This window comes from Rhinoraja longicauda, chromosome 17 (genome assembly GCF_053455715.1).
Source record: "Rhinoraja longicauda isolate Sanriku21f chromosome 17, sRhiLon1.1, whole genome shotgun sequence".
Lineage (NCBI taxonomy): Eukaryota > Metazoa > Chordata > Chondrichthyes > Rajiformes > Arhynchobatidae > Rhinoraja > Rhinoraja longicauda.
The window spans coordinates 46,132,627-46,149,943 of record NC_135969.1 but is presented as its reverse complement, the minus strand read 5'-3'; the positions used below and the strand labels follow the sequence as shown (position 1 = coordinate 46,149,943).

Here is a 17,317-nt window from a genome sequence, read left to right as displayed (position 1 = left end):
GGTGGATTTTTATTCTGAATTCATGAGTGTGCATTTTTATAATCGAATAACCATTGTAAACTACTTTTAATGCAATGAGCCTGCCTCGCAACAAATGCACGCCAATGAGCCTGCACACCAATGAGCCTGCCTCGCAACAAATGCACGCCAATACTGCTTTATGTGTACCGGCATCTGAGCTTGTACAGCAGAGCAATTCATCAATCCTGATACCCTCCAATTCTTTGCTTGCTGATTTGCCTTGGCATGGAGGTTTAATGTTTAGTCCATATTTAAATTTTTAAAAAATAATGGAAGTAATTTTAATTTAACTTCACCATAATTTGAATGTGATTGAGCAGACCACTGATTTATTTGCAGCTAGATATTGTTCTCTAATTTGAGGAACAGCACCTCATACTTCGCTTGGGCAGCTTACACCCCAGTGGTATGAATATTGGCTTCTATAACTTCAAGTAACCCTTGCCTTCCCTCTCTCTCCATCCCTCCCTCCTTCCTAGTTCTCCGACTAGTCTGACTGTCCTCGTTTACATTTTATCTCTGTTTGCTTTGTTGTTACCTTCTCCTAACAATGATCTTATTCTACATTGTTCTTGACCTCCATCCCCTTTGTCTCGTTTTCACACCTTACACTTCCTTATCTCTGTATCTCCCTCTCCCCTGATTCAGTCTGAAGAAGAGTTTCACCCATTCCTTCTATCCAGAGATGCTGCCTGTCCCGCTGAGTTACTCCAGCATTCAGTGGGTTAGCTTATGATGAGCATTTGACAGCACTGGGCCTCTACTCGTTGGAGTTTAGAAGGTTGAGGGAGGGACCTCATTGAAAGCCATAGATAGAGTGGATGTGGAAAAGATGTTTCCACTGGTTGGAGAGTCTAGGACCATAGCTCATAGCCCCAGAATGAAAGGGTGCTCTTTTAGAAATGAGGTGAGGAGGAACTTCTTTAGACAGAGGGTAGTAAATTTGTGGAACTCATTGCCACAGAGGGCTGTTGAGACCAAGTCAGTGGATATTTTTAAGGCAGAGATAGACAAATTCTTGATTAGAAAGGGTGTCAAGGGTTATGGGGAGAAGGTAGGAAAATGGGATTAGGAGGCAGAGATCAGCCATGATTGAATGACGGAGTGGACTCGATGGGCTGAATGGCCTAATTCTATTCCTATAACTTGTGAACGTGAATTTTGTGTCTATTTTCGGTTTAAACCAGCATCTGCAGTTCTTTCCTACTAGATATTGTTCTCCACTGATTCCTGAATTAGGTTTGACTTGCCATAGATTCCTCCGTTCTCTTGATACAAACAATCTCCCAGATGTTCTAGTGGCCAGAGATCCTAGGGAGACGGAGGAACTGAAGGAAATTCACATTAGGCAGGAAATGGTGTTGGGTAGACTGATGGGACTGAAGGCTGATAAATCCCCAGGGCCTGATGGTCTGCATCCCAGGGTATTTAAGGAGGTGGCTCTAGAAATCGTGGACGCATTGGTGATCATTTTCCAATGTTCTATAGTTTCAGGATCAGTTCCTGTGAATTGGTGGGTAGCTAATGTTATCCCACTTTTTAAGAAAGCAGGGAGAGAGAAAACGGGAAATTATAGACCAGTTAGTCTGACATCAGTGATGGGGAAGATGCTGGAGTCAATTATAAAAGACGAAATTGCGGAGCATTTGGAAAGCAGTAACAGGATCGTTCCGAGTCAGCATGGATTTATGAAAGGGAAATCATGCTTGACTAATCTTCTGGAATTTGTTGAGGATGTAACTAGGAAAATTGACAGGGGAGTGCCGGTGGATGTAGTGTACCCAGACTTTCAGAAAGCCTTCGACAAGGTCCCACATAGGAGATTAGTGGGCAAAATTAGAGCACATGGTATTGGGGGTAGGGTACTGACATGGATAGAAAATTGGTTGGCAGACAGAAAGCAAAGAGTGGGGATAAATGGGTCCCGTTCAGAATGGCAGGCAGTGACTAGTGGGGTACCGCAAGGCTCGGTGCTGGGACCCCAGCTATTTACAATATACATTAATGACTTGGATGAAGGGATTAAAAGTACCATTAGCAAATTTGCAGATGATACAAAGCTGGGTGGCAGTGTTAACTGTGAGGAAAATGCTATGAGGTTGCAGGGTGACTTGGACAGGTTGTGTGAGTGGGCGGATGCATGGCAGATGCAGTTTAATGTGGATAAGTGTGAGGTTATCCACTTTGGTGGTAAGAATAGGAAGGCAAATTATTATCTGAATGGTGTCAAGTTAGGAAAAGGGGATGTATGAGATCTGGGTGTCCTAGTGCATCAGTCACTGAAAGGAAGCATGCAGGTACAGCAGGCAGTGAAGAAAGCCAATGGAATGTTTGCCTTCATAACAAAAGGAGTTGAGTACAGGAGCAAAGAGGTCCTTCTGCAGTTGTACAGGGCCCTAGTGAGACCGCACCTGGAGTACTGTGCAGTTTTGGTCTCCAAATTTGAGGAAGGATATTCTTGTTATTGAGGATGTGCAGCATAGGTTTACTAGGTTAAGTCCCGGAATGGCAGGACTGTCGTATGTTGAAAGACTGGAGCGACTAGGCTTATATACACTGGAATTTAGAAGGATGAGCAGGGATTTTATCGAAACATATAAGATTATTAAGGGGTTGGACACGTTTGAGGCAGGAAACATGTTACCAATGTTGGGGGAGTCCAGAACCAGGGGCCACAGTTTAAGAATAAGGGGTAGGCCATTTAGAACGGAGATGAGGAAAAACATTTTCAGTCAGAGAGTTGTAAATCTGTGGAATTCTCTGCATCAGAAGGCAGTGGAGACCAATTCTCTGAATGTGTTCAAGAGAGAGCTAGATAGAGCTCTGAAGGATAGCGGAGTCAGGGGGTATGGGGAGAAGGCGGGAACGGGATACTGATTGGGAATGATCAGCCATGATCACATTGAATGGTGGTGCTGGCTCGAAGGGCCGAATGGCCTACTCCTGCACCTATTGTCTATTGTCTATTGATACTGAGAATTTCCACAGGCCAATAGTTTTCCCTGGTTTTTCCATCCAGCATCTTCCCCACTACTGATGTCAGACTAACTTAAAAATCAGTGCTACCTCTCTTGCTCAACCCCATACTCTCACTTTCTTCTTCAGCACTTTCTTTCTCCTCCTGCTGATCTGCTCATTTTCTCCTTCTCTCCACCTTTCCCTCTACTTTCCGCAGTTCTCCTTCCTCCCTTCAGCATCTTATCTCATTTATCCCCATCTTCATTCCTTGTAAATCAAGATGATGACGTGCTCCTCTCACCATGTCCATCCCTCCCTAATGATGCCTATGCTTTATTAACTAATGATTGGCATAAGCCATTGATGTTTATTTATTTTGCAGCATCTGAGACAATTTTTAATTAATTTTCCCAAAGTTCTAAATCAACCATGTCTCCTTGGGGCCTCTGATCTCTAATTAATTTCCCCCTTTGTCCCCTGAATTTAATTTCCCCTTCTGGTTCACATCTTAATGAAGCATTCCATGTTTTTATTACTTAATTTATTTTCTTCTGTAAAGCCAATCTTTGATTTGTCAAACCCTAAAACCTATTAACTAACCTTACTCATAGGCAAACATATTTTTAAGTTCTTAACCAACACCACGCATTTTTTTGCTATGCGCTTCCTGAGTTCCTACCTCCCATTCTCTTCACATGTTCCCCAGACTCTACCTTTATTGCCCTCCACCATCCCAGCCTCTTCTTCTCACTTTCCCTTTTTTTTAGTACTTACCGTTTTGCCTTCATTGCTGTATTTATTATTCTATCTATTGTTATCATGTTTCTGTTCACTCTGTGAGCTTTGTACGAATGAGGAATTTCTTTGCACCCTAGTTTATATGATAATAAACAAATCTGATCAAAATAGGTCATTCAGCCCATTAAGTCTACCCTGCCATTCAATCATGGCTGATCTATCTTTCCCTCACAACCCCATTTTCCTGCTTTCTCTCCATAACCCTTGACACCCTTACCAATCAAGTATCTGTCAATCTCTGCCTTAAAAATACCCAATGACGGCTTCCACAGCCGTCCCTGGCGATGAATTCCACAGATTCACCACCCTCTGACTAAAGCAATTTCTCCTCATCTCCTTTCTAAAGGTACATCCTTTTATTTTGATGCTATGTCCTCTGGTTTGAGACACTCCTACTAGTGAAAACATCTCCACATCCACTCATTCCAGTCCTTTCACTATTCTAAACTCCAGCGAGTACAGGCCCAGTGCCTTCAAACGCTCATCATTCCTGGGATTATTCTTGTAAACTTCTGGACCTTCTGCAGTGCCATTACCTGTCCCTCCACCTATCTTCGCATCATCTGCAAACTTAGCCACAAAGTCTTCAATTCTCTCATCCAAATCAATGGTTTATAACGTGAAGAGTAGCAGCCCCTACACCGACCCTTGCGGAACACTGCTAGTTACTGGCAGCCAACCAAAAAAACCCTCAGTATTCCCACTCTTTGCCTTCTGCCATTCAGCCAGCCTTCTATCCATGCTGGTATCTGCCCTTTAATACCATGATCAGTCCTGAATTCCTACTGATCACTTTTTCCCGATGTTTTAGATGTGATTTAATCTTTGCACAAACTGGAAAATGTACCATGGGAGCTGCAGTGTTGTGATTGTTAAATCCTTCCAGTTTGTGTAATGATTACACAATCATCGGTTAGAAAGGCATTCAAGACTCATGCAATTTGTGATTTGTTGGAAGCACAAAGAAATTCCCAACAATTAAATAATGTCATTGTGACCAGAGCGGTTCTTACCCCAATTTCAGAAACAAATCAGTAGAAATGCGATTATATCATGCCTTAAAGCATCTTCAAGATTTTTCAAAGTGCTTCACAAAAGAGTGAACATGAATTATTGCTTGTTTTCACACAGGTCTAGTGCTATTTCAGTGGTGAAGATTCTTCGTGTCCTAAGGGTTTTAAGACCACTTCGAGCAATCAATAGGGCGAAGGGACTAAAGGTTTAACAACTATTTTCTATATACCTAATTTTATTGTGGAAATTTAGAAGTTGTAATTTTTTGTTAATGCTATTTTTATTATTTCCCTTGCAGCATGTTGTTCAATGTGTATTTGTTGCTATTAGAACCATTGGTAACATCATGATTGTTACAACTCTTCTGCAGTTCATGTTTGCCTGTATTGGGGTTCAGCTGTTCAAGGTAAATGTGGATCAGACTTTACCTGCATTTTTTCTTCCAATTCACACTCAAGTTTAAAAATCCATTTTAGCCTAAAACAAAATACATTAATTTTTCAGGGTAAATTCTACCGCTGTACAGATGAAGCAAAACAATTTCCTGAAGATTGCAAGTAAGAAACATGTTGAAATATTTTAACTTTGTAGTGAACATTTTGTTTTTGACACTGATTTGTCTAATGAGCTATTGAGCCACCTTATTTGCCTGAATGTGAAATCATGTTTTTTTTTAAGTTGTTCTGTGGTTTTCTTGGATCAAGTCAAGTCGAGTTCATTGTCATCAGCACAAGTAAGATGAGGTACAGGTACAATAAAAATCTTACAGCAACATTACAAAGACATAGACTCAGACTATACGGAAAAACATAAAATGTACATAAATTACACTTAATTATTGCAACAGTCATTTATTTTAAGTGAGAATGTGGGAAATTTGGAAAGACTTTAATTGTAATGTTGTAGATGTATGTTAACCTATGATTATTACATACAATTAATGAATTGGGATAAAACAAAAGAAGTTAATATTTTAATGACATCTGTTCCTTTAACATAGGGGGACTTTCATTCTTTATAAAGATGGTGAAGTAGATCAACCAGTCATTCGTGACCGAGTTTGGTACAACAGTGATTACAACTTTGACAATGTCCTTTCAGCAATGATGGCACTGTTTACAGTATCGACCTTTGAAGGCTGGCCGGCGTAAGCAGATGTCTTTATTTTTAAAGACGGAGATAATCTTGAAAATTAATGTGAAACGTTTCCCTTCATTTTACTCTCAGAATTGTATGTCGATTAGCAATGATTGTTATACTTTACCATGTGTGTGAGTAAAGAAATAATTCATTGCTCTATCAGTTGAAATAAATGAATGAGAAGCAGAGGTAGATCAGATCCTTGGAGTTGATTTACACGGCAAGGTGAAACCAAACTACTTTGCACCAACCTTAACTTGTAATGGAAACGTATCTTCAACTGTGTGGAAGTGGATATACTTAACATCTCAGAAAGACATAGGCCATTCAGCCCTTTGAGCCAGCACTGCCATTCAATGTGATCATGGCTGATCATTCCCAATCAGTACCCCGTTCCTGCCTTCCCCCCATGCCCCCTGACTCCGCTATCCTTAAGAGCTCTATCTAGCTCTCTCTTGAATGCATTCAGAGAATTGGCCTCCACTGCCTTCTGAGGCAGAGAATTCCACAGATTCACAACTCTCTGACTGAAAAAGGAGAAGGGGGTCTTATCGAAACGTATAAGATTATTAAGGGGTTGGACATGTTAGAGGCAGGAAACATGTTCCCAATGTTGGGCGAGTCCAGAACCAGGGGCCACAGTTTAAGAATAAGGGGTAGGCCATTTACAACGGAGATGAGGAAAAACTTTTTCAGTCAGAGAGTTATGAATCTGTGGAATTCTCTGCCTCAGAAGGCAGTGGAGGCCAATTCTCTGAATGCATTCAAGAGAGAGCTAGATAGAGCTCTTAAGGATAGCGGAGTCAGGGGGTATGGGGAGAAGGCAGGAACGGGGTACTGATTGAGAATGATCAGCCATGATCACATTGAATGGCGGTGCTGGCTCGAAGGGCTGAATGGCCTCCTCCTGCATCTATTGTCTATTGTCTAACACTTTAACTTCGGTATTCACCTCTCCTCTCACCTCCGGTCACAATTGCCCCAGATCTTACTCTCTTATCCCTTCTAGAACTTCCCTTCCCATTCATTCAAGTCTTTTGTAATTTCTCCTGTATTCACTTCCCCTTTAACTCCATCTTCATATTCCCAATTTGTCAACCCCTCCCCCCACGGCTTAGTTTAAAGCCACACTTGTAGCACTAACAAACCTACCTGCCAGAATGTTGGTCCCCCTGCTGTTAAGGTGCAACCTGTCCCTTTTGTACAGGTCACCCCTACCCCAGAAGAGGTCCCAGTGGTCTAGAAATATAAATCCCTGCTCCCTGCACCAGCCCCTCAGCCATACATTCATATCCCGATCTCTCTGTTCCTGCCCTCACCAGCACGAGGTACAAGTAGCAGTCCAGAGATAACCACCCTCGACGTCCTACTTCTCAATTTTCTTCCTAACTCTCTAAACTCACGTCGCAGTATCTCCTTCCTCTTCCTCCCGACGTCGTTCGTGCCCACGTGCACAACTACTTCCGGTTGATCGCCTTCCCTCGCTAGGATGTTCAGAAGCCGTGATGTCTTGAACCCTGGCACCAGGGAGGCAACAGACCATCCTCGAGTCCTGCCTGCTGCCACAGAATCTACTGTCCGAAACCCAGACAATGGAGTCACCCACTACTATGGCTCATCCTGACTTCGGTCTCCTCGGTCGAGTTTCCTTGCCTGGGATAGAGCTGCCAACATGTCCGCCGCTTGGACTGGAAGCGTCTTCTGCCCCGACAGTTCCCAATAGGGTGTACTTGTTTGCAATAGGCACAGCCACCGGGGTCTCCTGTAGTCCACGTTTGCTCCCCCCTGAAACAGTCTCCGACCTTCGCTCGACCTGGACCCTTGGCGTGACAGCCTCGCAGTAGGTCCTGTCCAGGAAACTCTCGCATTCACGGATGACCCAGAGGTCATCCAGCTGCTTTTCCAACTCCGCCACACGTCCATTCAGGGGCTGCACCTGGACACTGTTCTTGCAGGTGTAGCTCCCAGAAGCTCCAGCAGTGTCCCTACCTTCCCACAAGGAAACACACTGCACCAACTTGTCCGCCATTACTTTAGTGTTTTGCTCTCAGCCAACGGTCGTCCTTGCTCTGCTCCCGACCTTTTCTGACTGAGTGTGATGAGTGTGCAGATATTTAAATTCCCCAGAAAGTATCTGCAGTGATTGATATGCGGTGTAGTGACGCTATAAACATAATCAGAAAGAATCTTATTTGCATCAATAAGCACTTTAGTCTCTGTGCTTGTCTTGTTTGGGCTATTACAGCTGCAATTTAATGGTATTTCTCTGTTATGTCAAATTTGCCTTTTGGTCGATAGTGACATTTTTGTTGAAAAGCAAAACAATAGATCTGGAATAAAAATAGATCTGAAATAAATGCAGAAAATGCTGTAAATAGCTGAGCAAGTGGTTGGCTGGGCAGCATTTCTGGAGAGAGAAACAGAATTAATGCTTCATATCAATGACTCATCATCAGTACTCTATCCTTGAGAGATGTCAGCTGAAGATACAAAAGCTGTGCCACCTTTCCTCAGCTAGTATCAACCTCACCTGTTCACACAGTATCAACACCTGTTCACGCAGTATCAACCTCACCTGTTCACGCAGTATCAACCTCACCTGTTCACGCAGTATCAACCTCACCTGTTCACGCAGTATCAACCTCACCTGTTCACGCAGTATCAACCTCACCTGTTCACACAGTATCAACCTCACCTGTTCACGCAGTATCAACCTCACCTGTTCACGCAGTATCAACCTCACCTGTTCACGCAGTATCAACCTCACCTGTTCACGCAGTATCAACCTCATCTGTTCACGCAGTATCAACCTCACCTGTTCACGCAGTATCAACCTCACCTGTTCACGCAGTATCAACCTCACCTGTTCATGCAGTCTCTCTTGGTCTCTAGCCTTTCAGAGATATTGCCTTTGTTGTAAAAAGCAAACTGTTGAGGAACAGCTTCTCACTGTATGTCAGTATACGTGACAATAAAATTAACTAACTCAGCGAGTCAGGCAGCATCTGTGAAGGGAAATGGACAGTCAACAGAGGAAGGGCCTTGATTCAAAACATTTTTGCTCCCGATTCCAGCATCTGCAGTCCCTTGTGTCTCCATTCCTTTTGCACCCCCTTCTCTGCAAATTACAAATTGCTTGATTTAAAAAAAAAATCTCAATTTGATGAAAGGGAATACCTGATGCAAATTAATTTCTCTCTATAGATGCTGCCTGACAGGCTAAGTATTTCTAGCAGAGTTTTAATGACATGTTTGAGTTTATTGATCAGAACACAGTTAGTGGCTTGTCTGATTGAACATTAAAATGTTTATCCATTATCAGGAAAATTTATCTTTGTTGAAATGGTTTTATATAAAAACAATTTTTTGTACTCTATATGATATAAATATGCATATGGTTAAGGAAGAGATACAATGAACATGTTAAGTTTAAACAAGATGTACAGATTTTGACATGGGCGTAAGGGCATTTTTTAAATTGTTTTTCAGACTGCTATACAAAGCAATAGACTCAAATGGAGAAAACATTGGCCCGGTCTACAATAATCGTGTGGAGATTTCTATATTCTTTATTATCTACATTATTATCATTGCTTTCTTCATGATGAACATCTTTGTAGGTTTTGTCATCGTCACATTCCAGGAGCAGGGTGAACTCGAGTACAAAAATTGTGAATTGGACAAAAATCAGGTTAGAAATCACGTTGAATTGCCTGTCTTAACATATATGCTGAATTGATGTAGTGCACAAGAACATCCAATTAATATTGTACATTTACATTAGTAAAGGTGGATTTTAGCTGCAATTTCATTGTTGGTGGAAGTGATTTCTAATTTGTTATATTTACAGTGTTAATCCACAATTGTGTTAATGATATTTAGCTCCGCTTGAATATGTTCTGAGAACTTCATTCATGTGACATTTGAACACAGAATAAACAATCACGTGCCCTATGTTCATGTAACATCATGTTCAATCCTGTGGCATTCCCTCCTCACTCAACCTGTTGATCCCAGTAAGAATTTTGTACGGTCCTGTTGGATTTCCTTCCATTCTCGTAACCTCCAGAGAACACAGGACCAGTCTACTCAATCTCTGCTCAAGCAGCAAAGCAGGAAGCAGTCTGCTAAATTTTTACTTCACACAGTCCATGTCAAGTATATTTGTTGTAGGTAAGGAGACCAAAACTATATGTAGTATTCCAGGTGTGGTGGCACTTGTATGATTAAACCTAACATTATCAAGGACAAGTGTCCTCCTTCCGCCGCCTCCGCCTTCGAGCCTTTTTTCATGGGAAGGGGTTCCCACCCCCCACTGATGACCCCTTCTCCCGTCTCCAACGGACCCCCTCCTCTTGGACCTCCCCGTTTGGCCAACTACCCTCACTAGAACTTTTTATCTCCAACTGCCAGCGTGACATTAACCGCCTCAAATTCTCCACTCCCCTGACTAACTCTAACCTCTCCCCTCCTGAACGCGCAGCCCTCCACTCACTCCGCAACAACGTAATCATCAAACCCGCTGACAAGGGAGGTGCTGTGGTAGTCTGGCGTGCTGACCTCTACCGGACCGAGGCCAGACGACAACTCTCAGACACCTCTTCCTACCTATCCCTGGACCATGACCCCACCGACAAACACCAGACCTTTATCATCAGCATCATCACGGACCTCACCATCTCCGGCAATCTACCCCCCAATGCCTCCAAACTCATAGTTCCCCAGCCCCGCACGGCCCGATTCTACCTCCTACCCAAAATCCATAAACAGAACTGTCCCGGCAGACCCATTGTCTCTGCCTGCTCATGTCCCACCGAACTTATCTTCACCTACCTTGACTCCATCCTATCCACCCTGGTTAAATCACTCCCCACCTATGTCCAAGACACCTCACACGCTCTCCATCTCCTCGATAACTTCTGGTTCCCAGGCCCCCACTCCCTCATCTTTACCATGGATGTCCAGTCACTCTACACTTCCATCCCCCACAAGGATGGTCTCGAAGCCCTCCGTTTCTTCCTCGACCGCAGAACCAGCCAATCCCCATCTACCAACACTCTCCTCCGCCTAGAAGAGCTGGTTCTTACCCTCAACAACTTCTCCTTTGACTCCTCCCACTTCCTCCAAACCAGAGGCGTAGCTATGAGCACTCGCATGGGCCCTAGCTACGCCTGCCTCTTTGTCGGGTACGTTGAACAATCCCTGTTCCGGGCGTACACTGGCCCCATCCCCGAACTCTGCCTCCGCTACATCGACAACTGCATTGGTGCTACCTCTTGTACCCATGCAGAACTCACTAACCTCATACACTTCACCTCCAATTTTCATCCTGCCCTTAAAAATACCTGGACTATCTCCGACATCTCCCTCCCGTTTCTGGACCTCGCCATCTCCATCACAGGAGACAGACTAGTGACGGACATTTACTATAAACCCACTGACTCGCACAGCTATCTGTACTACACTTCTTCCCACCTGGTCCCCTGCAAAAAGTCTATCCCCTACTCCCAATTCCTCCGTCTACGCCGCATCTGCGCCCGGGATGAGGTGTTTCACACTAGGGCTTCTGAGTTGTCCTCGTTCTTCAGGAAACGGGGCTTCCCCTCCTCCATTATAGATGAGGCTCTCACTAGGGTCTCTTCTACATCCCGCAGCTCTGCTCTTGCTCCCCCTCCCCCCACTTGCAACAAGGACAGAATCCCCCTCGTTCTCACCTTTCACCCCACCAGCCAGCGGATCCAACAAATCATCCACCAACATTTCCGTCACCTACAACGGGACCCCACCACTGGCCATATCTTCCCAACCCCTCCCCTCGCTGCGTTCCGCAGAGACCGTTCCCTCCGTAACTCCCTGGTCCACTCGTCCCTTCCTACCCAAACCACCCCAACCCCGGGCACTTTCCCCTGCAACCGCACGAGAGTGATAATATTTCAAAACTCTTTAGATTCTGGAGTAGTTCCTGAGGACTGGAGGGTAGCTAATGTAACCCCACTTTTTAAAAAGGGATGGAGAGAGAAAACGGGGAATTATAGACCAGTTAGCCTAACATCGGTAGTGGGGAAAATGCTAGAGACAGTTATTAAAGATGTGATAGCATTACATTTGGAAAGTGGTGAAATCATCGGACAAAGTCAGCATGGATTTACCAAAGGCAAATCATGTCTGACGAATCTTATAGAATTTTTCGAGGATGTAACTAGTAGAGTGGATAAGGGAGAACCAGTCGATGTGTTATATCTGGACTTTCAGAAGGCCTTCGACAAGGTCCCACATAGGAGATTGGTGTACAAAGCACACGGTATTGAGGGTTCAGTGTTGAGGTGGATAGAAAATTGGTTGGCGGACAGGAAGCAAAGAGTAGGAATAAACGGGTCCTTTTCGGAATGGCAGGCAGTGACTAGTGGGGTACCGCAAGGCTCAATGCTGGGACCCCAGTTATTTACAGTGTATATTAATGATTTGGACGAGGGAATTGAATGCAACATCTCTAAGTTTGCGGATGACACGAAGCTGGGTGGCAGTGTTAGCTGCGAGGAGGATGCTAGGAGGCTGCAGAGTGACGGATAGATTAGGCGAGTGGGCAAATGCATGGCAGATGCAATATAATGTGGATAAATGTGAGGTTATCCACTTTGGCGGCAAGAACAGGAAAGCAGAGTATTACCTGAATGGTGACCGATTGGGAGAAGGGGAGATGCAACGTGACCTGGGTGTCATGGTGCACCAGTCATTGAAAGCAAGCATGCAGGTGCAGCAGGCAGTGAAGAAAGCGAATGGTATGTTGGCATTCATAGCAAGAGGATTTGAGTTTAGGAGCAGGGAGGTTCTGCTGCAGTTGTACAGGGCCTTGGTGAGACCGCACCTGGAGTACTGTGTGCAGTTTTGGTCTCCTAACCTGAGGAAAGACGTTCTTGCCTTAGAGGGAGTACAGAGAAGGTTCACCAGATTGATCCCTGGGATGGCGGGACTTACATATGAGGAAAGACTAGATAGACTGGGCTTGTACTCGCTGGAATTTAGAAGACTGAGGGGGGATCTTATAGAAACATATAAAATTCTTAAGGGGTTGGAGAGGCTAGATGCGGGAAGATTGTTCCCGATGTTGGGGGAGTCCAGAACCAGGGGTCACAGCTTAAGGATAAGGGGGAAGTCTTTTAGGACCGAGATGAGAAAACATTTCTTCACACAGAGAGTGGTGAGTCTGTGGAATTCTCTGCCACAGAAGGTAGTTGAGGCCAGTTCATTGGCTATATTTAAGAGGGAGTTAGATGTGGCCCTTTTTGCTAAAGGGATCAGGGGGTATGGAGAGAAGGCAGGTACAGGCTACTGAGCTGAATGATCAGCCATGATCATATTGAATGGCGGTGCAGGCTCGAAGGGCCGAATGGCCTACTCCTGCACCTATTTTCTATGTTTCTATGCAACACCTGTCCCTTTACCTCCCCCCTCAACTCCATCCAAGGACCCAAACAGTCTTTCCAGGTGAGACAAAGGTTCACCTGCACTTCCTCCAACCTCATCTATTGCATCCGCTGCTCTAGATGTCAATTTATTTACATCGGCGAAACCAAGCGCAGGCTTGGCGATCGCTTTGCTGAACACCTGCGCTCGGTCCGCATTAACCAAACTGATCTCCCGGTGGCCGAGCACTTCAACTCCCCCTCCCATTCCCAGTCTGACCTTTCTGTCATGGGCCTCCTCCAGTGCCATAGTGAGGCCCACCGGAAATTGGAGGAACAGCACCTCATATTTCGCCTGGGCAGTTTGCAGCCCAGTGGTATGAACATCGACTTCTCCAACTTTAGATAGTTCCTCTGTCCCTCTCTTCCCCTCCCCCTTCCCAGATCTCCCTCTATCTTCCTGTCTCCACCTATATCCTTCCTTTGTCCCGCCGTCCCCCTGACATCAGTCTGAAGAAGGGTCTCGACCCGAAACATCACCCATTCCTTCTCTCCCGAGATGCTGCCTGACCTGCTGAGTTACTCCAGCATTTTGTGAATAAATACCTTCGATTTGTACCAGCATCTGCAGTTATCTTCTTATACAAGTGTCACCTCGGTCACTCTCTCTTCTCCCCTCATCCATCAGGCAAGAGGCAAGGCCCACCTATTCCCACTTTTCGCTTTCTGACAACAAATTCCCAATTCATGCTAATATTTCACCCTTAATACCACGTGCTCTAACTTCTACACCAATCCTCTGCAAACCTCATTCAAAGATTTCTAAAAATCTCAATATACCACATCTGCTGGTCCCCTCCCCCACACCTCATCTATTCTGCTAGTCAAAGAATCCCAGTAGATTAATTAAAAATGATTTCACATTCATAAATCCATGCAGACTAGTAAATCCTATTATCATTAAAAAATAAATAAATTTAAGCAAGAAGCAAGAAGAGCATAATTGGGGCATCTCGGAAATCATTTTGTGTTTCTTCTATTTGGACCAGTTGCAGAGACAATGATATTGTAAGGCTAGTGCTGACACTAGAAGAGTGAACACACCCAAATGTATCGTCATTACGCTCATAAAAATTAATATTTGCATTAGATTATTATTGCCGTGAGTACCAAGATAGATTGGAAAGGTTTGTTTTTGTGCTATCCAGTCAAATGATGTCATGCTATACACGAGTACAATCGGGGAGGGAGTGCTGATTCAACGCAGTGGTTGATAAATGTCCCTATGTGTATAAAATCGTGAGAGGAATACATTGGGTAGATGTACAGAGTCTCTTGCCCAGGATAGGGGAATCGAGGGCCAGAGATCATAGGTTCAAGGTGAAGGGGAGAAGATTTAATAGGAATCTTAGGGGTAACTTTTTCACACAAGGGTGGTGGGTGTGTGGCACGAGCTGCCAGAGGAAGTAGTTGAGGCAGGGACTATCCCAACATTTTAGAAACAGTTAGGCAGGCACATGGATAGCACAGATTTAGAGGGATATGGACCAAACACGGGAGGAGGGGGGAGGACTAGTGTAGCTGGGATACGTTGGCCAGTGTGGGCGTTGGGCCGAAGGACCTGTTTCCAGGCTGAATCACTCTATGACGTTAAGGGAATTGAAGATTAGGATTAGGGTGGAGACAGTGCTGCAAAATGGAGTTGAGGTAGAAGATTGATGGATGGACTATTTTCTAATACCTCAGAAGTGAAAATTATAATTTACTTAAGATTTCTTTCATTACATTGCAAGTGGATTTGGTTTCAATATTATAAATAGTAGCAGACCTGTTTGACTGTTTCATGATTGGAATCCATTCTGTCTCTGCAGCGTCAATGTGTAGAATATGCTCTGAAGGCCAGACCGTTTCGCAGATACATCCCAAAGAACCCCTACCAGTATAAGTTTTGGTATGTGGTAAACTCAACTGGATTTGAATACATCATGTTTGCCCTCATCATGTTGAATACTCTATGCTTGGCTGTGCAGGTAAGAGCATACAAGGCCGGTTTGTTGGATATTAGACACACTGTGTTTGTGTTGATAATTTATGGTTCAGGAAATATGAACCAATTGGTTCAAACTGTATTGTTTGCTTTGTAATTTATAATAGTTTTTTTGATCTGTGTTGACGCATATTAAATTTTAACTGTATGTTACTCATGTCAATGGTAATGAGGTTTAAAACGATGGCAATCCTGAAATAAAAAAGTACGATTAGCATTTATATAGCAATATCTCTTCTCCTTTGTAGGATGCCTGAAAGTGCTTATAGCCATTCACATAATTTTGAAGTGCAATCATGTGACAAAAAACAATGCAGTGGCTATTTTGCATGTTGCGAGCTCCCCAATTACTTTGAGTAAATTATTCCTTAGGCTTTGAACCAAAAGCTGCTTCAAAACACAAATATTGCCAATATTTACCTTATCCTTTCTTGTCTCCTAAGGGTAAGTTTGAGTTTTCCATATAAATGCAGCAATCCTAAGCTTCTTGTCTGAGCTTCACCCTCTGTTTGCACAAGACCTTTTGTGGTGGAGCACCAACTTGTGGCATTTTCTGTGCTGTTTTTTTTTGAGAATCTGCCCTTGTTTTACCTTGTGGAAGGAACTGCTAGTTCATTGATTTAATGGAGACGGCAAGTGAAAAGACACAAAAAACTGTAGATGCTGGAATCTTGAGCAAAATACAAAATGCTGGAGGAATTGAGCAGGTCAGGCAGCATCTATGGACGAATTAAAAATCACTTGGGCTCCTTTATGTCCTCAGAAGCAATGCTATTCTGGTAGATTGTAGCCAAAGACTGCTGCAAATGTATCTGTGCGCCGTGTCTCAATAGCTCGGGGAGCCGCTGGCTGACTGGGAGACGTGGATTTCAGTGCTTTCCAGTTACCTGCCTGATCCACAGCTCGGGGCTGGTTTGTGGAAGTGGAGGTGCTGAGTTTGTGGAATAATGGGAACGAGAATGATTGTAGTCGTCACTTGCTGTTGGTGATGGTTTCCATCCTGGAGGAGAATGATTATCTCTCCTAGCTCGCAGGACTTAAAAAAATAATTTAAAACTTTTCTTGGTGACCCAGGAGACCTTCGCAGTGGTCCGTTTGACTCCTGTCAAATTCTTAAATTTAAAATAAATCAGAAGTTATAAATGAAAATAAATAAATGTATGTTTTACTCAGCCAACCAGGAGGCCGGAAATCGCTGAGCATTACATTAGCCCTAAAGAGTCTGAAGAAGTATCCCGACCCAAAACATTGTATGTCAGTTCCCTCTATTGCTGCTACCTGACTGCTGGGTTATCCCTGCACAATGTGTTTTTGTCATGATTCCAGCATCTGCAGTTCCTTTTGACCACATTAGACCAAATACAGGGGTACAGCAAACAACACACATTATCCAACCTAATTCTTTGTCAAAGCAGTGTTAAAATCAAACATTCAACCCACTATCCAAAATTGTAAATTGCAATCTAACAATATGATGCTGTGTCGCATTGAAACGTTTTTGTTTGTATTTTCAGCACTATGAACAATCACCATTTTTCAATTATACAATGGATATCCTGAACATGGTCTTCACTGCTGTGTTCACTGTCGAGATGGTTTTGAAACTCATAGCCTTCAAACCAATGGTAAGAATTTTTTATACTATGAAGTGAAAAGCAATAGACAAATATCTACGTTAGCAGATAAACTGTAAATTCTTTAATATATTTAGCAGGGAACGTAGACGATCTTTCATATTATATTTTTTCAGCTATTAAAGGCATGCTAGTAAGATATTAACAAAGAAACACGCAGAAATGCATAATGATCACATTAAAGTCAGATGTGAAATATATGTCAGACAAAATAAATCCCAAATTGAAAATATTCTAATTTACAGTTTGTTTGCAAGTAGATTTATTAAGGTGCAGTTTTCATCAATTTGTTAAGAAGACTT

The 17,317-nt window shown here is 43.5% G+C and overlaps 1 protein-coding gene across 9 annotated transcripts in view; it reads left to right on the top strand.

The window, feature by feature from the left end:
- LOC144601975 (voltage-dependent L-type calcium channel subunit alpha-1D-like) overlaps nt 1–17,317 on the top strand; it is a 282,505-nt gene that overhangs the window by 160,843 nt on the left and 104,345 nt on the right. For all 9 annotated transcript variants that reach the window (XM_078414647.1, XM_078414644.1, XM_078414648.1 and 6 more), the window contains exons 23-29: nt 4,909–4,996; nt 5,090–5,197; nt 5,296–5,348; nt 5,792–5,938; nt 9,421–9,622; nt 15,206–15,364; nt 16,896–17,006. In XM_078414647.1, the coding sequence (XP_078270773.1) occupies nt 4,909–4,996; nt 5,090–5,197; nt 5,296–5,348; nt 5,792–5,938; nt 9,421–9,622; nt 15,206–15,364; nt 16,896–17,006 (868 nt within the window). The remainder of the gene's footprint in view (nt 1–4,908; nt 4,997–5,089; nt 5,198–5,295; nt 5,349–5,791; nt 5,939–9,420; nt 9,623–15,205; nt 15,365–16,895; nt 17,007–17,317) is intronic.